The 21,652-nt window shown below is 40.4% G+C and overlaps 1 protein-coding gene across 1 annotated transcript; it reads left to right on the top strand.

Annotated features, from left to right (window-relative positions):
* The first annotated feature begins 332 nt into the window (after positions 1 to 332).
* MS4A4E (membrane spanning 4-domains A4E) lies at positions 333 to 20,907 on the top strand. Its single transcript, XM_053691660.1, has 3 exons — positions 333 to 554; positions 3,404 to 3,526; positions 20,327 to 20,907. The coding sequence occupies exons 1-3, from the start codon at positions 414 to 416 to the stop codon at positions 20,552 to 20,554; spliced, it is 492 nt and encodes a 163-aa protein (XP_053547635.1). The 5' UTR covers positions 333 to 413; the 3' UTR covers positions 20,555 to 20,907.
* The last annotated feature ends 745 nt before the right edge of the window (positions 20,908 to 21,652 follow it).

The following is a 21,652-nucleotide window of genomic DNA, read 5'->3' as shown; positions in this document are numbered from 1 at the left end:
TGGCCATGTTTTCCAGGACACTTATGAGTTACACATGCTGCAGGGTAAGCAGGGGACACACACACATGTATTGCGCCTCTGGACATTACATGACTAGTGCTAATGAACAGCACAATGCATGTTCCTCCCTGCACACCCTGCAGCATGTGTAACTCATAAGTGTCCAGGTAAACATGGCCGAGCGGCAACCCTATTTTGTCACTACAATAGCCCTTTAAGCATCAAAAAGGAAAAAGTAGCTCTTAACAGCTGCTGACAAATTACTCATTATTTATAGTTTGCAAGGGACACTAGTGTTTAAATAAAAAGCTCTAACAAATGAGATCATTTTGTACATTTTTGTCATAATGTCCCACACACATTACTCTGCTTACAAATTCTGTATCTCTCTTTAGGTAAGAGGTTCACTTGCAATGAATATTATTAGTTCAGTGGTTGCTGTTGCTGCAATTGGACTTTTTTGCACAGATATTGGATACTATCAATATAATTACCACAGTTGCTATTGGGAAGAATATCCAAACTCCTGTTATTTCTTTGCAGACAGTGTCCTGGTAAGTACCTGCATACAAGAAAGTGACAATTTTATGTATAAGTAGTAGTACCGTGTCAATATAAGTTGACTTGGCAAATACAGCAGAGCAACTTAAAAGTACATAAACCCCTAATTTAGTTCATGAATCAGATAGAGAATACAATTTAAACAACTTTCCAGTTTACTTATATTATCAAATTTGCTTCATAAATTTGGTATCCTTTGTTGAAGAAGCAGCAATGCTTTACTGTGAGCTAGCTAAATTCATTGAATGACAAGAGGCATATATGTGCAGCCACCAATCAGCAGCTAGATCCTAGTAGTGCACAACTGCTCTTGAGCCTATCCAGGTATGCTTTTCATCAAAGGATACCAAGAGAATGAAGCATATTAGATAATATAAGCTCATTAGAAAGTTGTTTAAAATTAAGTGCTCTATCTGAATAATAAAAATAAGAATTTTGACTTTCCTGTCCCTTTAAAGGGACACAGTATACTGTAAACTTGTTTTTCCCTTAATGTATTTCCAATGTCTTGTTATACCAGCTGCAGAGTATAAAATGTAAGAAGAATTGCATTTTTAGGTTTATTTGTGTATATGAAACTGTTGGTTTTATGCTTTGAAACTACAGCGTATTACAATGGTTTGAGCTTGTATGTACACACATATGCTTCCTTATTTTATATCTTTCTGGAAAATCTGTCTCGAAAATCAGTTTGACCCTACCTAGGTTGAGCTTTCTTAAAAGAATAGAAAATGAACAAAGTGAATGTGATGATAAAAATAAAATGGAAAGTTATTTAAAATTGCATGCCCTATCTGAATCATGAAAGTTGAATTTTGACTAGACTGTCCCTTTAAGTTTCACTGTACGTTCATCAGATTTCATACAATTTAAAATCTCCCCACTGAAAAGCTGACATAACTGATAGCCTTAAAAGAGGTATCAAAGTATGAGTATTGTTCTTTTTTAAAATTAGAAATTTACAGTGATGTTCCTCCATTGAAATGCCCATGAAACTCCCACGGAACGCTTATGTATTCGTTATGTCTGCAATCTACCTTCTTAAAGGGACAGTAAACACCAAAAATGTTATTGTTTAAAAAGATAGATAATTCCTTTATTTACCCTTCCCTAGTTTTGCATAACCAACACTGTTATAGAAATATAATTTTTACTTCTGTGATTACCTTGTATCTAAGCTTCTGCAGACTGCCTCCTTATCTCTCTTTTGACAGATTTGCATTACAGGTAATTAGTGCTGACTCTTAAATAACTCCACAGTAGTGAGCACAATGGCATGGCACACATGAACTAGCGCTGTCTAGCTGTGGAAAAACTGTCAAATGCATTCAGATAAGAGGTGGACTTCAAGGGTTTAGAAATTAGCATGTGAGCCTGCCTAGGTTTAGCTTTCAACTAAGAATACCAAGAGAACAAAGCTAATTTGATGATAAAAGTAAATTGGAAAGTTGTTTAAAATTACATGCCCTATCTGAATCATGAGAGTTTAATTTGTACTTTACTGTCCCTTTAATAAAGTAAAAAAAGCACCTTACTAGTGAACCTATGAGAGCTGTGGAAATGTGGATATTTTATACATGTATACACATTGTTTTATGCACATGTATAGTATTGTATAATGCTATATTATGTTTTTAAGTTTTGTCATCATTTAAAACATCATGTTATTTGTTTTTGTTGCGTTTTTCCCCCTTTTTTTTAGGAAGAAGATTTAGGGCTAGATTACAAGTTGAGCGCAAAATATCGCTTTCACGAAAGTGATATTTGCGCTCTAGTTAGTAATATCAGCGCACACAAATGTGCACTGGTATTACAAGTTAGGTGCAATGCGAACACGACCTCACGTTCTCATTGTACGGAAGCTTTGCGTTCATGAGAGCACGCTTCCATAGGATCCAATGGGAGCCTCATTCTCATGCCGTCAGAAACGGCATGAGAACTAGCGCAGTGAAGGGGTAAGTCATTAAGTCATGCATCGATAGGCAGCAAATATAAATATATATGTATATTAATATATACAGTACATATATATTTGTGTGTTAATGTGTGTATATGTAAATATATATGTATGTAAGCATAATATAGCATATACTTATATATTTACTGAAAACACACAGTCCCCATAGACCGCAATGTAAAGGCACTTTTCAGCCCCTTATAACTGCTTTTTGCAGTTATATTTTAAAGTCATATTTAAAAAAAATAAAGATGCTTATTTTTTTTATTTTAAAAAAAAAAAACACACTTTATTTTTGGGGCAATTAGGGGAGATTTACAAAATTAACCAGAGATCTGATCTCTGATTAATTTTCTAAACACCAATTGCTACCGTGAGCTCAAGCTTGTAATAGCTGGTTATTTATAGCACGCTCATAAACAGGCAAATTTTCCTATTTACGAGCGTGTGATAAATTAGTGTTGCACTTATAATCTAGCTCTTAACAGTGCGGTCACAATATTACATACAATATAAAACATATAAATAATATAGTGTACTTACAGTATATACAATATTCCCACATTCCTCCAGCTCCTATATATTATTCATGTTCTAGTTTTACTGTTGTATTGTAACAAAAGGAGTTGTGTTTCTGTTGACAAATGTAAAGTTTACTGCCGTTCAATACCGTCTACCAGGGGTCAGCAACCTTCGGCTCCCAGATGTTTTGGAACTACATTTCCCACAATGCTGAGACACTCTTTAGGCTATCTGAGCATCATGGGAAATGTAGTTCCAAAACATCTGGGAGCCGAAGGTTGCTGACCCCTAAACGGATCATTTACATTACACCTTTAATGTAGGTAGCAATGCTACTTTTAAAATCCATGTCTTTTTTTTCAGGTTATTAGATGGACTGCTCTTGCCTTTTTGCTTGTAGCCACTCTCCTGCAGTTTTGTGTATCAGTTTCATTATCAGCTTTTGGATGCCGGGCCCTGAGCCATAAAGATGTCATTCCACCCCAGGTAAGAGGTGTCTGTTGTTTGTTGTTTATTGTGTAAGATAGGCCACCCATTACAGACAATCAGAATAATTTCTGTAAAAAGTGACTTACATAACTTTTTATAGAGGCTTCATATTCGAATCTATTCCAATCTGTTAGAAAACTCCACAATATCTCACTTATCACAAGATTTTCAAATGCATTTGTTGTGTGCTAACACTTCTTATACATTGCTTGGTGACAGCTCAGCAGCGATATTCCAATCCATCAAATTGCTCAGCATTTTCACAAAATGTTTGAACTTATCAAAATCAACAGCTTTGACCTACTGAAAACATGCTTGATCCTTTTTTGGAGATTCACATTAAGATCCCCCCTATATGAAAAGTAACGCTACCAGTTTTCAACATTGCACAGGAATTTTCTTATGCAGCCCTGTATCCTGCTCTCGCTCAACCAATTGCTGGAAAGCAGGGCTTGCCAATCTTCCTGGAAGCATATTTGACATTCACAACTTCAGGTTAAAGGGATACTAAACCCACATTTTTTTTCTTTAATGATTCAGATAGAGCATGCAATTTTAAGCAACTTTCTAATTTACTCCTATTATCAATTTTCTTCATTCTCTTGGTATCTTTCTTTGAAAAGCAGGAATGTAAGCTTAGGAGCCGGACCATTTTAAAATCAGAACCTGGATAGCGCTTAGTGATTGGTGGCTAAATGTAGCATTACTGGATGAGCACATCTTAGCCAATGACAAAAGCCATATGCATGTAGTCACCAATCAGCAGCCAGTAATACTACCAAACCCTAGACAGAAATCCCACTATGACATACTAAAGAGAATTACCTTTTGGACAATGACTTAGAGAATGTTTTTTTTTTAATCAAGATACCTTTGCTTTTCTGATGGTGGATTATCCACAAATACCTATCTACTACCACCTTCCAAACATCCACAAGTCCTTAGATAACATACAAGGATGCCTCATCATAAGTGGGATTGGATCCCTTTTAGAGCCTCTGTCACAGTGGCTAGATGCACTGCTACAGTCATTAGTAGTAAGGCAGCCGAGTTACCTAAGAGACACTAATCACGTTTTACAGCTGCTAGAAAAAATCAAGTGGCGTAGTGACTTTGGCTGGCTATCGATGCTGTGGCACTGTGCACATCCATACCCCACAAATGTGGCCTGGAAGCTATCAAGCAGACATTGTATTATGATACTAATTTCACCCCACAATTTAGAGTACATCCTTAGGGGGATATTTATCAGAGGTCTGGCGGACCTGATCCGACAGTGCTGATCAGGTCCGCCAGACCTAGCTGAATGCGGAGAGCAATACGCTCTCCATATTCAGCATTGCCCCTGCAGATTCGTGGCCAATCGGCCGCCAGCAGGGAGGTGTCAATCAACCCAATCGTACTCGATCGGTTTGATTTTTGGCGATGTCTGTCCGCCTGCTCAGAGCAGGCAGACAGGTTATGGAGCAGCGGTCTTCAGCGAGTCTGCAGGCTCGCCAGAAACAAGGGCTTTCAAGCTCCATTCGGAGCTTGATCAATGGGCCCCTTAGAGTCACAGCCTTTCTCCTAACCCACAATTTCTTCGAATTTGAACAGACATTTTATTTGCAAAAGTGAGGCACCGCCATGGGTGCTAAATTTGCGCCTTCTTTCGCAAATTTGTTTTTGAGTATTTGGGAAAGAAAATATATTTTTGGAGGAGAAGAAAAATACAGACACATGCGCAGTGGCACTCTGACAGGTCCGTTCAAAATTTCGGAGATGTGTAAAGGCGGGCCTGTCAGAGCGAGTGTCTGGAGGCTATGGGGTATATTTATCAAAGGTCTGGCGGACCTGATCCGACAGTGCGGATCAGGTCCGTCAGACCTTGCTGAATGCGGAGAGCAATACGCTCTGCGTATTTAGCATTGCACCAGCAGCTCTTGTGAGCTGCTGGTGCAACGCCGCCCCCTGCAGATTCGGCTGTCAATCAACCCGATCATACTCGATCGGGTTGAATTGCAGTGATGTCTGTCCGCCTGCTCAGAGTAGGCGGACAGGGTTATGGAGAAGCGGTCTTTAGACCGCTGCTTCATAACTGCTGTTTCTGGCGAACCTGCAGGCTCGCCAGAAACACGGGCCCTCAAGCTCCATCCGGAGCTTGATAAATGGGCCCCTATGTCGGGTCGTGGCCCACCAGCAAGGCCGTTGTGGCTCGGTAGTGGGTCGCGGCCCGGCTGTTGAGAAACACTGGCCTAGAGTACAATATATACAATTTCAATTTTGTAATAATGAAAACCAGCAATTGGGCAAATTTACCAGATATTCTCTGTGTAATATTTAGGATAGAGAGGTACCAAAAATTATCTTTATGCAAGATAAATAATGTATGATACCGTATAGCTTAGATTTATAGCCCTTTGTATACGCCCCTCACATACTCTCTATATTCTAAGATATTTAAGTTACCCAAAATACTCATTGAGAGATATCTATGTATAACACCACTCACTGATTATATCTTTGTTCAGTATATACACCAACTATTAAAATAAGTAACACTCGGTCAGTACTTGAGTATTCAATTAGATGATAGAGGGTACCATATGGAAAATTAGCCTCATTGTACTTGTCTCCTATACGTAAAGTGTATTTATGCTAATCAAGGACTAGAGATTACAAAGTGAGATCTTATACATAGTACGCTAATACAATAATTGGCAATACTGATTTCTCCTTATTTAGACAATTGCCTGATTTACCCTGTAAACAGCATACCTTCTAGTATTTAAAAAATCCATTGATTAACTTAATACTTAAGCATTAAACTATACAGTATTAAACAATATCCCATGATACATTTATCTCAGCTGATTAACTTATAACAGCATAAGGTGTAGGATAATTCCAGCATGTCCTCCATAGGGCATTCCTGATTTAACTACTTTAGGGAGAGTTTATATGCAAAAAATAATTTAAACTCTTAATGTGAACTTTAGTATTCAATAGCAGTAATATTTCTCTTCCCAAAGACTTATTTTATTTAATCCTCAGATATCCTTGATGTCCTTGCATCTGGCAACTGTCCCTTTAAGCAAATTCAGGTTTGAGTAAAGTCACAAATTGTACACATATTTAACCATTCACAATCTCCCCTCTTACCCACACAAAAAAAGTCACACAATATCTGCCAAACAGGGCCGGACTGGGACCAAAAAGAGGCCCGGGCATTTTAGGTCAAAGAGCCCCCCCCCATACCATTTCTTATTTAATTTTGTCAAATGGTTGGTATGAAAAAAATAAGTAAAATATTTAAAAAAAAAAAAAAAAAAAACACAACAAAAACCAAATAAAATAAAATAAAACAAACAGAGAAGATCAACAATGATCATCCAAGGAAGCAATAAGCAATTGAATCATTACACATACTGATTACTGATGGCTGACTCTGAATCTATAAAACTGGTTGCAGCTAGTCTAATGCAACAAAATAAAGTTTACTTCATTGAATTAGGCTAAGTACAACTGGTTTTATAGATTCTGACAGTCACTGACTTGCTTATTGCTGCCTTGGATGATCATTGATCTAATTTATAGGTCACAAAGTGTGCGTCACACTCACATAACACACATTTAGGGGTAGCTATAATGCACAAAGTATATGTCACATAACACACAGATATACGGCACAATTCAACAAAGAATATGTCACATAACACACCCATATATGGCACAAAGTATATGTCACACATTATAACACAGATATAGGGCTTAAAGTATATTGTCACAAACAGCTATAGGGCACAATGTATGTGTCACATTATAACAGATATATAGCACAAGTATTTCACATTATAAGACACAGATATAGGGCTCAAAATATGTCACATTACAACACACAGATAGGGCTCAAAGTATATATCATAACACACACAGCTGTAGGTAGGGCACAACGTATATGTCACATAATAACACACAGCTGTAGGTAGGGCACAACGTATATGTCACATAATAACACAAACAGAAACAGCTATAGGGCACAACGTATATGGTAATGTCACATAACACACAACATATTTGGCACAGTTCATTGCACAAAACTATCACAACACACATATATATATGGCACAAATAATTATGTCACTGACACTTAACACATATTGGGCAATGCATGATGATATCTTAAATTGTTTTTGCTGCCTTGGATGATTGATCATCATTAATCTCTTCAATTCAAGACTTCAAGAGATGATGATCATCCAAGGCAGCAAAAACAATTGCATTATGAGTCACTCACATACTGATATATACTGAATCAGAATATATCAGTATGTGACTGTTGTGACATGTGAATGACATATGACAGACAGTCACAGTCAGACTTATGATAGCTAGTCAGTATGTTGGGATATGTGAGTGAGGATGACATCATGACTCAGTCTCTGACAGTCTGACTCATATATATTATATAATTTATGACATAAAAATTATATAATATATATGAGTCATGATGATGCCATCACTACTCACATATCATCACAACATACTGACTGTCATAATTTATGATAATTATCATCAGACATGATTAATCTATTCTGTGACTGCACTGATTACTTACTTAGGCCTAGATTTGGAGTTTGGCGTTAGCCGTGAAAACCAGCGTTAGAGGCTCCTAACGCTGGTTTTGGCCGCCCGCTGGTATTTGGAGTCAGTGATTAAAGGGTCTAACGCTCACTTTTCAGCCGCGACTTTTCCATACCGCAGATCCCCTTACGTCAATTGCGTATCCTATCTTTTCAATGGGATCTTCCTAACGCCGGTATTTAGAGTCGTTTCTGAAGTGAGCGTTAGAGCTCTAACGACAAAACTCCAGCCGCAGGAAAATAGCAGTAGTTAAGAGCTTTCTGGGCTAACGCCGGTTCATAAAGCTCTTAACTACCGTACCCTAAAGTACACTAACACCCATAAACTACCTATGTACCCCTAAACCGAGCTCCCCCCACATCGCCGCCACTCGATTAAAATTTTTTAACCCCTAATCTGCCGACCGCCACCTACGTTATACTTATGTACCCCTAATCTGCTGCCCCTAACCCCGCCGACCCCTGTATTACATTTATTAACCCCTAACCTGCCCCCCACAACGTCGCCGCCATCTACTTAAAATAATTAACCCCTAATCTTCCGACCGCAAAGCGCCGCCACCTACGTTATCCCTATGTACCCCTAATCTGCTGCCCCTAACACCGCCGACCCCTATATTATATTTATTAACCCCTAATCTGCCCCCCTCAATGTCGCCGACACCTGCCTACACTTATTAACCCCTAATCTGCCGAGCGGACCTGAGCGCTACTATAATAAATGTATTAACCCCTAATCCGCCTCACTAACCCTATAATAAATAGTATTAACCCCTAATCTGCCCTCCCTAACATCGTCGACACCTAACTTCAATTATTAACCCCTAATCTGACGACCGGAGCTCACCGCTACTATAATAAATGGATTAACCCCTAAAGCTAAGTCTAACCCTAACTCTAACACCCCCCTAAATTAAATATAATTTAAATCTAACGAAATAAATTAACTCTTATTAAATAAATTATTCCTATTTAAAGCTAAATACTTACCTGTAAAATACATCCTAATATAGCTACAATATAAATTATAATTATATTATAGCTATTTTAGGATTAATATTTATTTTACAGGCAACTTTGTAATTATTTTAACCAGGTACAATATCTATTAAATAGTTAAGAACTATTTAATAGTTACCTAGTTAAAATAATAACAAATTTACCTGTAAAATAAATCCTAACCTAAGATATAATTAAACCTAACACTACCCTATCAATAAATTAATTAAATAAACTACCTACAATTACCTACAATTAACCTAACACTACACTATCAATAAATGAATTAAACACAATTCCTACAAATAAATACAATTAAATAAACTTGCTAAAGTACAAAAAATAAAAAAGAACTAAGTTACAAAAAATAAAAAAATATTTACAAACATAAGAAAAATATTACAACAATTTTAAACTAATTACACCTACTCTAAGCCCCCTAATAAAATAACAAAGCCCCCCAAAATAAAAAATTCCCTACCCTATTCTAAATTAAAAAAGGTAAAAGCTCTTTTACCTTACCAGCCCTGAACAGGGCCCTTTGCGGGGCATGCCCCAAGAATTTCAGCTCTTTTGCCTGTAAAAAAAAACATAAAATACCCAAGCCCCCCAACATTACAACCCACCACCCACATACCCCTAATCTAACCCAAACCCCCCTTAAATAAACCTAACACTAAGCCCCTGAAGATCTTCCTACCTTGTCTTCACCATCCAGGTTCACCGATCCGTCCTGAAGAGCTCCTCCGATGTCCTGATCCAAGCCCAAGCGGGGGGCTGAAGAGGTCCATGATCCGGTCAAAGTCTTCATCCAAGCGGGGCAGAAGAGGATCTTCCATCCGATTGAAGTCTTCATCCAAGCAGCATCCATCCGGAGCGAAGCGGCAGGATCCTGAAGACCTCCAGCGCGGAACATCCATCCGGCCCGACGACTGAACGACGAATGACTGTTCCTTTAAGGGACGTCATCCAAGATGGCGTCCCTCGAATTCCGATTGGCTGATAGGATTCTATCAGCCAATCGGAATTAAGGTAGGAATTTTCTGATTGGCTGATGGAATCAGCCAATCAGAATCAAGTTCAATCCGATTGGCTGATCCAATCAGCCTATCAGATTGAGCTCGCATTCTATTGGCTGATCGGAACAGCCAATAGAATGCGAGCTCAATCTGATTGGCTGATTGGATCAGCCAATCGGATTGAACTTGATTCTGATTGGCTGATTCCATCAGCCAATCAGAAAATTCCTACCTTAATTCCGATTGGCTGATAGAATCCTATCAGCCAATCGGAATTCGAGGGACGCCATCTTGGATGACGTCCCTTAAAGGAACAGTCATTCGTCGTTCAGTCGTCGGGCCGGATGGATGTTCCGCGCTGGAGGTCTTCAGGATCCTGCCGCTTCTCTCCGGATAGAAGACCATAGAAGATGCCGCCTGGATGAAGACTTCAATCGGATGGAAGATCCTCTTCTGCCCCGCTTGGATGAAGACTTTGACCGGATCATGGACCTCTTCAGCCCCCCGCTTGGGCTTGGATCAGGACATCGGAGGAGCTCTTCAGGACGGATCGGTGAACCTGGATGGTGAAGACAAGGTAGGAAGATCTTCAGGGGCTTAGTGTTAGGTTTATTTAAGGGGGGTTTGGGTTAGATTAGGGGTATGTGGGTGGTGGGTTGTAATGTTGGGGGGGTATTGTATGTTTTTTTTTACAGGCAAAAGAGCTGAAATTCTTGGGGCATGCCCCGCAAAGGGCCCTGTTCAGGGCTGGTAAGGTAAAAGAGCTTTTACCTTTTTTAATTTAGAATAGAGTAGGGAATTTTTTATTTTGGGGGGCTTTGTTATTTTATTAGGGGGCTTAGAGTAGGTGTAATTAGTTTAAAATTGTTGTAATATTTTTCTTATGTTTGTAAATATTTTTTTATTTTTTGTAACTTAGTTCTTTTTTATTTTTTGTACTTTAGCAAGTTTATTTAATTGTATTTATTTGTAGGAATTGTGTTTAATTCATTTATTGATAGTGTAGTGTTAGGTTTAATTGTAGATAATTGTAGGTAGTTTATTTAATTAATTTATTGATAGGGTAGTGTAAGGTTTAATTATATCTTAGGTTAGGATTTATTTTACAGGTAAATTTGTTATTATTTTAACTAGGTAACTATTAAATAGCTATTGTACCTGGTTAAAATAATTACCAAGTTGCCTGTAAAATAAATATAAATCCTAAAATAGCTACAATATAATTATAATTTATATTGTAGCTATATTAGGGTTTATTTTACAGGTAAGTATTTAGCTTTAAATAGGAATAATTTATTTAATAAGAGTTAATTTATTTCATTAGATTTAAATTATATTTAACTTAGGGGGGTGTTAGTGTTAGGGTTAGACTTAGCTTTAGGGGTTAATCCATTTATTATAGTAGCGGTGAGCTCCGGTCGTCAGATTAGGGGTTAATAATTGAAGTTAGGTGTCGGCGATGTTAGGGAGGGCAGATTAGGGGTTAATACTATTTATGATAGGGTTAGTGAGGCGGATTAGGGGTTAATAACTTTATTATAGTAGCGCTCAGGTCCGCTCGGCAGATTAGGGGTTAATAAGTGTAGGCATGTGTCGGCGACGTTGAGGGGGGCAGATTAGGGGTTAATAAATATAATATAGGGGTCGGCGGTGTTAGGGGCAGCAGATTAGGGGTACATAGGGATAACGTAGGTGGCGGCGCTTTGCGGTCGGAAGATTAGGGGTTAATTATTTTAAGTAGCTGGCGGCGACGTTGTGGGGGGCAGGTTAGGGGTTAATAAATGTAATACAGGGGTCGGCGGGGTTAGGGGCAGCAGATTAGGGGTACATAAGTATAACGTAGGTTGCGGCGGTTTACGGGCGGCAGATTAGGGGTTAAAAAAAATATGCAGGGGTCAGCGATAGTGGGAGCGGCAGATTAGGGGTTAATAAGTGTAAGGTTAGGGGTGTTTAGACTCGGGGTACATGTTAGAGTGTTAGGTGCAGACGTAGGAAGTGTTTCCCCATAGGAAACAATGGGGCTGCGTTAGGAGCTGAACGCTGCTTTTTTGCAGGTGTTAGGTTTTTTTTCAGCTCAAACAGCCCCATTGTTTCCTATGGGGATATCGTGCACGAGCACGTTTTTTAGGCTGGCCGCGTCCGTAAGCAACTCTGGTATCGAGAGTTGCATTTGCGGTAAAAATGCTCTACGCTCCTTTTTTGGAGCCTAACGCAGCATTTGTTTGAACTCTCGATACCAGAGTTAAATTTATGGTGCGGCCAGAAAAAAGCCCGCGGAGCGTTAACAGCCCATCTACCGCCAAACTCCAAATCTAGGCCCTAGGATAGTATTACTAGGGATTCTGTGTGAGCCTGAGCCAGCATTCCAGCAAATACAATTTAATAATAAATATTTTTGAAACCAACAATCATTACCTGTTCAACTGCTGATAAAAGCTGTCACAGTCAGCCAGCCCAGGCACTCAGGCTGCTTCACTCAGCCACAGGATGGAACACAGGGGGTAATAATTTGAGATTGAGAGTTACTGTCCGACTCAGTCTGCTCTGCATGCTCTTCTTCTGAATCCTCTTGAGCCACACTCACTGTCTGAGCCAGACGGTACACGTGTTTTCTGTTTCTGGGCCTCCAATATTCCCTAGTCCCCACCCACCCAGGACCAGCAGCCCAACAATAAATAGATAATATTGTTGTGCTGTGGTGCAGCCACGTGACATGGAGGAGACTGAAGTGAAGTCCATGGCACGTGTGTGTAAAATCCCCATAAAGCTGCTGTAGCCCAGCAGAGGAGAGACTCTCAGAGAAACAGTGATGACTGCTATTTTGTAGTACAAACATAATAACCTATTACTACAGGCTGCCTAAGCAGCCTGTAGTACTAGCTAGGACTGGAACTAAGTTAGTTCAAGTTACGATAGTAAATGAATCAATTATTCATCAATCATGTTATGTTAGTTTAGGTTTAGTTATATAAAGTATAGTTTAAGTTTAGTTATATATACAGTTATTATAGTAATCAATCATGTTTTACTAGTACACACCGACCATTGCCAATGCCAAGTTGCCAACTCAAAAGAAAAGGTCCTCCCAGTCTTTGTCTGAGTCTCTGAGACCAGAGTGACCTCCTACCTGCCCTGCTGAGTCGAAGCCAGCCTGCTTGAGCCACAATCAGTCTCATACTCCAACTCCACATACTCCTCGGTCGTCATCGTCGATGATCTCATCATCACATCGACCGTTACACAGCCCCAGCCCCAGGGAGGACTGGGACCCACGGCCCGGCAGTAGCAGCCAATCAGCCATTGTTTTATTTTTTCAGTTCAGGCCGCCTGAGGCCTACTCCTGGCCTCCAGTCCACACCGACACACAGGCTGCTGCGGCCCGTCCCGCAGCACTAGTCTGTCAGCCTCGCAGCATGAGCCTCTATGTCACGTGGGCCACCCGGTACGCGGCATGTGCAGCCGCGTGCAGGGCGTCTCTGGGCCGCGGCCCGCGTGTGTGAGTGTGACGTCACTCCGTCACAGTGCGTGCATGCTCAGACCCAGCCAGGCCGGAAGTCTTCCGGCGGAAGTAGTGTGCCTGTGTCACTGTGTGCGGCTCGGCTCGGCCGATCAGAATGGGAAATGGTGCCGCAGCCGCACTGGAACCCATTAGGCCAATCATGAATGAATGTTGTTTCTTGTTTGTACTAGTAGTTAGTATAATTAAATTATATAGTTAGTAAGTATGTATGTATTATTGATGAGCACTGAGCAACTTGAATCTGATCTGACTATGTTTGTGTGCTGCAGCCACCAGCAGCTTGTATGGCGGTTTAAGTGGCCCTCCCCTGTCATTGTGTGACCAAATTTTTATTAAACACTATGTATTTGTTATATTAAATATTTCCAAAGCAACAACAACAAAAAATTCTCAATTTTTTATTTTTTTTTATACCGTGTAAAGCCCCGCCCACTGTCACAGTGGGCGTGGCTAAAATACCCCTCGGCCTACCGGGCAAATGCCCGGTATGCCCTATGGCCAGTCCGGGCCTGCTGCCAAATAGCCTACAGCCTAGATGTCTAAAAAAAATTCTGTATAAAGCAGAACAGTTCAAAACAGGCATGGCAGGTGATTTGAACATGGTGTGGGATAGCGGGCTTGATAGGAAAATGAGAGCACCTAGGATGAGTTCCACTGGCCTTGACCCAACAAGTCGTAGATTTAGAGAGCTCATGATCCAGTTTAACTTTTTTGACATTTGGAGATCCCTACACCCCTTAGATAAGGATTACACTCACTTCTCCCATCCCCATTCCACATTCTCCAGACTGGATTACTTTTTCTGCCACCCCGATTCCCTGGATCTTATACGCTCCACGAGTATTTGCACCTCCCCATGGTCATATTGGATCTAGACTCTAGAAACACTACCAGATCTAGACCCATATGGAGGTTACCTCATCACCTTCTATCAGACATTCCCTTTAGGGAGGAAATTAGAAAGGAAATAAATTTCAGCCTCCACATCAACGACACTCCCGAGATCCGTGACGACATGATATGGTGGGTGTTTAAGGCCACTACTCGAGGTCTTTTCATACGCAAGCAGGCTCACCTGAGGAAACAAGCAGGCCTTTCCCTGTCCCAGGCACATTATAGGTTACGGGCTCTTGAACTCCAAAGACGCACCTCAGATACCACAGACATTGAGCTAGAGATTAGGGACCTCAGATGACACATATGCCACTTTAACCAATTTAACAAGACCCAGACTAAACTCCTTAGACTAAAGCAACTTATGTACTCAAAAGGCAACAAAGCGAATTCCCTACTCGCTAACAAACTTAGGCATCACACAGGCGCATCCTGCATCCATGAGCTTAAGCAAGGAACACAATCTTTTAGACTCCCGTCCCTAATTGGCCAGCAGTTTAATAAGTACTACTCTGAACTTTACAACATTCAAGATGAGGCGAAGTTTCGGCAGGCTCCTTCGGGAGCTATAGACCCATTCTTGCACTCCTTGAAACTCCCTACTTTAGATGAGGCCCACATTGAAAGTATTGATATCCCCATCACATGCCAGGAGGTCAAACGGGTTATCAAAAACTTGAAACCTCTTAAAGCCCCTGGTCTTGACAGTTTTACCGCAATCTTCTATAAGACATATCTTCATGAGACTACACCTATCCTGACTAGATTTTATAATCTGGCAATGGACGAGGGTAAATTTAGTAGTGAGTTTCTTGAAGCCTCCATTATTACAATCCCCAAACCAAACAAAGACCCAACTCTATGTGCTAATTACAGACCTATTTCACTCATTAACACTGATGTTAAAATATATTCAAAAATATTAGCCAATAGGTTAGCAAGATTGCTTCCAGCTCTCATTAATCCTGACCAAGTGGGCTTTATTCTTGGGAGGGAGGTTCCAGACAACACCAGGAGGTTACTCAACATACTCCTAGAGGCTAAGAAAATCAATAAGCTACTTGCTGTGCTTTCCCTTGATGCCGAGAAAGCGTTTGACCGGGTTCGATGGGAATACTTGTGGAGAGTCCTGGAAACCTTCCAGTTCCCGACGCAGATCATACAAGCAGTGCAGGCTCTGTACTCGGCTCCCACGGCCTTGGTCAGGGGACTGGGGTTTAGCTCCGATCCCTTCTCCATTTCAAACGGCACTCGGCAGGGTTGTCCCCTCTCCCCCATCCTCCTATTGAACCCTTAGCTGCTGCTATTAGAGAAGATAGGGAAATTGCAGGAGTTACACTCCACGTTACGGTTCATAAGGTGGCCCTGTTTGCCGATGACACCACAATATTCTCCTCCAAACCCCTGAGGGAGATCCCTAAGCTCCTGTCCTTGCTAGAGACATTTAGCGCCCTTTCATATTACAAATTAAACCATAATAGATAATTATACACATTTGACTTCCCTGAGGACATTCCTAAAAGCTTACACGATAAATACAAATTTATAATCAACAATACTTGTATCTCCAACTTAGGGGTCAAATTGTCCAATTCATTATCCGAAATAATAGACGATAATTATAGACCTCTTTTGGCTGAACTTCGTGCTCTAAGACAGAAGTGGAACTACAAAAACATCTCATGGTTGGGACATATAGCCGCCCTAAAGATGAGTTACCTCCCGAAATTAACATATGTGTTGAGATGTTTGCCCATCAGGGTCCCTAGAACCCTTCTTATCCAGTTCCAGAGCGCATGCACTAAGTACATTTGGCAGGGAACCCCCCCCTGAGTTGCCCATAAACTCTTGCAGTACCCCAGAATGCATGGGGGAGTGGCCTCCCCATCCATTTCCAGATATGTTGAGGCAGCCATGCTCACGCACATCTCCCAGTGGGGGTAAAAGACTCCCATAGTAAATGGAGGATGATTGAACAAGTTTCCTTGCCATATGACTTAACCCTGAGGGACCTGATATGGACGCCTCCCCACTGTAGGAGAAACCTTGCAGTAGTAAACCCAATAATTTGTGAATTCTTAGCCGCATGGGAACAATTGCGACACTATACTCAGGTAGCCCCTCATCCATCTCCAATTACTTCCATGGCTGGCCTCCTATCTGGGCTTCCAGACTCACACCCAGCATCTTGGGCCAAGCTGGGTATTCTGAGGGTCGCGGACCTTTGGTCCATGGCCCCTCGAGATGCATTTGTTACTCTGAACCAAATTGAGAGTTCCTCACCTACTCCATCATACATGAAATTTGAATATACCAGGGTTATTAGCTTTCTTTCCAGTTGGGGTTTCAAGCCCTCATTTTCCTGCCAACTAACCATATGGGAAGCCAGATGGCAACAGGGGCTTCAGTTAGGTAAACCTTTATCCCTACATTACACTATAATGGAAGGCATGACACCGGTAGACAAAGCCCTACACATTCATAAATGGGAACAGAAGTTAGACTTTACAGCACCTGCCAAGGAATGGCACCGTACACTTCTACTTATGAAAAAAGCACTACAGTGTCACCATCTACGAAACCTATATTAAATTACTAATACACTGGTACTATGTTCCAACACAGCTTTCCGCAATCTTTCCTACGACCTCCCCGACCTGCTAGAGAGACTGCTCACGCAGAGGTGACATGACTCACATATGGTGGAGCTGTCCCAAACTTAAGCCTATCTGGAGTAGGTGCTTCACCACACTTTCGAGCATGGGTATTTCCCTTCCTAGAACCCCAGAGATAGCCTTATTTCAATTAGGCACTTGTATACTGTCCAGACATTATGCCACACTCTGCATATACCTTTTCTCAGCTGTCAAACTTAATATAGCCAGATCATGGAAAAGAGCGCATACCCCAGGGGGTCAGATATTGTCCTAAAAATGGCATACATTTATTCCATGGAAAAAAACATATACTACAACATGGGAAGGTCTGACTTCTTTGAACTAGTGTTTAGACGGAATGGAAGAGTAGATTTGACACCTCATGGCTCCCTAGCTTTGAGACCTATGCCAATAGGAAGTGCCCATTGTCCCACATCTGTTCTGACAGGCCTGAAAATCCCACCTTAGGCCTTGTCCCCCTTATCTCAGTTCCCCAATCCCCCCTTAAGACCCTTCCCCCTATTCCCTTCCCCCCCCCATCCCCTTCATTTCTGAATAAGTATAGACGATTCCAATCGCCCCTCTTGGGAGTATGAGGGTGAGCTGGGATCTCTATTTACATATTGTTTATATCTGTAGTCATTATATTTGTTATATTATATCGCAACGATTGTATTTAAATGAGAATCTGAAAATGTAGTATGCTTTGGTCTTACAGTTGTTGTACTTATTTATTTTTGGAAAAACAAATAAAATATTTACAAAAAAAAAAAAGTCACACAAATTCTTAACCCGCCAAAATTCACTCAAACAAAATGGCTGCCGTTATATAAAAAAAGCACATTTCATCACACTATTTCAACTAAAACATGACTGTTAACTTCCCCCAAAAGTTAAATTAAAATGAATTCCTTTCTTAGGGCCTGATATTCAAAAGCTCTCCACTTGATGATGGGAAAAGTCGCTACAAAAATGTTAGAAACACAAATTTTCATTTGAAAGAGATTTATCTCACTATACAGAGTTCTTAATTTGAGATGGAGAGACACGTACAGTACAATTTAAGGTCTAAAAAAAAATCCCAAAGTTTTTGCATGGAAATGTATATCCGCATTCCTCGCTTTCAGTTCCTTTACTGTTCAACAGTGCACTGTTGTCTTGATGTACTCTTGTCCTATGGATGTACCGGATTGGTCTCCGGTTTCCTCGGTGGAGAGATGGAATTATAACTTTCAAGTTACCAGGTGATTTCTTCGTCCTTTCTTAATCACAAAGGCTCGGTCTTTGTTTTCCTCCTGAGATCCATCCGGTACATCCATAGGACAAGAGTACATCAAGACAACAGTGCACTGTTGAACGGTAAAGGAACTGATAGCGAGGAATGTGGATATACATTTCCATCCGCTCAAGGTATTATTAGGCCTTAAGGCTGAAGATTCACGTAAGTTGCACGTGTTTTAATGCTTAGATACTCCTTTTTTGCTTTCCAATAACTGACACGCTAAAATAGCAATCTTTAACCCTATACAGTCACCTTTAAGCCCACTTGCTATCATCACATTATGACTGTTTTTTCACTATGTCCATCAGTTCTAGGACTGGACTATAACCTTGCGGTTACTTTACTTACCAAGTCTGGGCAATCCAACATTATCCAATACCAACTTTTTAGTAACTCTTACACATTTCTTGATTACAGACAGGAATCAGTAAGGTCACCTTGCAGTAAAGACTGGTGCTTGCAGAGATCTGAATGGACCTTATGTTGTAGCAGCAAGTTGCACTTTCTTATCAGTCCACTTACTCAAGACTCATTTTATAGCAGGCTTGAGCTTAGCACTTCCATAATGGTGTAGACAGAGAAAAACAGAAAAAGCCTACTGTAAATATCTGAGCAGAATCATGCCAAAATAAGGTGTAGCCCTTTTTCTTCTTTTCCTTCCTCCCACCACCTCACTTGCTAGAGGTTCCAGCGACACTTTGAAAAAAAAAAATCAGGTTACTCTGTCTAATCATCCGACCTGTGATCTTATACTTTGGGCAATAGCATAGGCACTATTCATGCACCTTTTAACATAAGTCCCATATGGATATGCTGTGATCACAAATAGGTACAGTCCTACCTTCATGTGGGTACTTCCCTTTGATTTCTTTTTAGGACGCTCCAGTAACTCAGGTTACTCAGGTGCTGCCGCTCCTACCCCGGAGACTGTCACCCCCTGCAGATTCCTCTACATGGACCACGGTATAACCTGGAGCCATGATTCCCCTTTTAATCGTTGGCGACTGTACCTATAGCCTCAAATGCCTCACTGCATTCAGGTCAGCTCTTGGTTGTGGTGAACTGCCGGAGGATCAGGCCTGCGGCTCTTCTCATGTATCGCTTCCGCTTGGTCGAGTGCTTGTCTTTCCGGCAATGTTCCGTCTTAAGTAGGAATTGTGCAGGAGCTGGTTTGTTCGCACTAGCTGGCGCTCCTCATCAGGCTAACAGTGTGCATGACGTCATCCACCAGAAGCCTGTTTTCACGCTCTTATCTAAGTTCTTTTGACAGACTTGCATTTTAGCCAATCAATGCTGACCCATAAATAACTCCACGGTAGTGAGCACAATATTATCTATATGGCACACATGAACTGGAATTGTATGGCTGTGAAAATCTGTCAAAATTCACTAAAATAAGAGGCAGCCTTCAATGGCTTAGAAATAAGCATATGAGCCTACCTAGGTTTAGCTTGCAACAAAGAATACCAAGAGAACAAAGCAAATGTGATGGTAAAAGTAAATTGGAACGTTGCTTAAAATTGTATGCCCTATCTGAATCATAAAGTTTAATTTTGACTAGACTGTCCCTTTAAGTGAATAAAAAACAACAGTGAACTGATTAGTCGGCATGTTTTACCTTTATTTTTTGTTTTACTATAAACAACTAGAAATCAGATTAAAACAATATAGTAGGTTATGTTACACTGTTTCTTTATGTCACTTTATGATATTAGATGTCACATTATATCAGTCATACTGTCATTTTATATAATATTGGATCACATCATATCACATCTTGCTGTTTCCACTCTCCCCCCACTAGGTGTTTGTGATACCAAATACAGGAATCAATTCTCCTCCATTGGCATCTGAAAATCAAAATAGAAATGATATCCCCCAAAGAAATGACTTTCAGGTTGCAGAGACTTCAACATATTCCCCACAAGCAACAGGAAATCCAAGATTACCTAACACTGACTACAATATGGAGAACCGAAGCACTCCTTCTCTATATCCCTCTTATCCCTCATATAACATGAGACAGAATTAATAGCATTGTCCTATCACTCATGCCATCAGATCTGGATAGGAACAAGGATGAGAATGATCAGAGAGGAATACTGTGGTCCTGAGATTACCCAAGATGCCGTAAAATGGTTCAGCTGTAACTGGTGCATCTCTGGTGTTTATAACTGGACCCACTTATAACACATACTTCAGATTTTAGATTGTGTTTAAATCAGCCTCCCTTTTATAGTAATCTGTTCTTATAAAAAACAAGGTTGTGAAATGCAAAGATGAATGTTAAAACATGGTTGCTTAAAACCACTCTGTTTTTTTAACACATGCAGAATTTCCTGTGCACTTAGAGAGAGCAAATGGTACAAACTGCATGAGTTGCCTTGCATGTGTTAAAGGGACAGTCTACACCTTAGTTATGTTAAAGTCTTACTTTAGATTAAGCTGCAAATTTCCTCCTGCACACTATCTATATCATGCAGAAGTAACAGTAAAAAAGTTATTTTAAATTACTATTGTTTATGGTCACTTTGAAATGGCTGCCAAGCTCCGCCCACTGATGACATCACAATCAGGGCTGCATATATGCTCTCTACTGAATAACATTGACAGTATGTTGAATCCAATTAGTGAGTCTTTTGTAACTAGTGAAGCCTTAAATGCAGCCCAGATCGTAATGTCATCAGTGGGCTAAGCTTGGCAGCCATTTCAAAGTGACCAGAAACAATATTCATTTTAATATACATGTTTTACTCTTACTGCTGCATGATATAGAAAGAGTGCAGAAGGATATTTGCAGCTTAATCTAAAGTAAAACTTTAAGATGAGTAAGGTATAGGCTGTCCCTTTAAGCAGTCTGTGGTAAGGTAAGGTTTGATTGGCAGCTAGCTCTGCACAGTTGGAGTCAATGTTCTGTTGAGTGGATTTTTACCTAATTTATACCAGATTCTGCATGAGTAAAGTGGGTATCCAGCAATAAGAATAAGCAACAGAAAATTACAGACCCCAGGCACCAGTTACAGCAACTCCCCTTGTTTGTATCTGTAAGAACCTTCACATTGTAAGATCCAGAACTACCTCTGTATGTTTTAGGATGTGTTAAAAATAAATTATTAAGCATTTCTTCTAT

This window comes from Bombina bombina, chromosome 9 (assembly GCF_027579735.1).
Source record: "Bombina bombina isolate aBomBom1 chromosome 9, aBomBom1.pri, whole genome shotgun sequence".
In the NCBI taxonomy this organism is placed as follows: Eukaryota; Metazoa; Chordata; class Amphibia; order Anura; family Bombinatoridae; genus Bombina; species Bombina bombina.
Note: the sequence above shows the minus strand (reverse complement) of the source record. Positions and strands in the feature narration are given on the sequence as shown.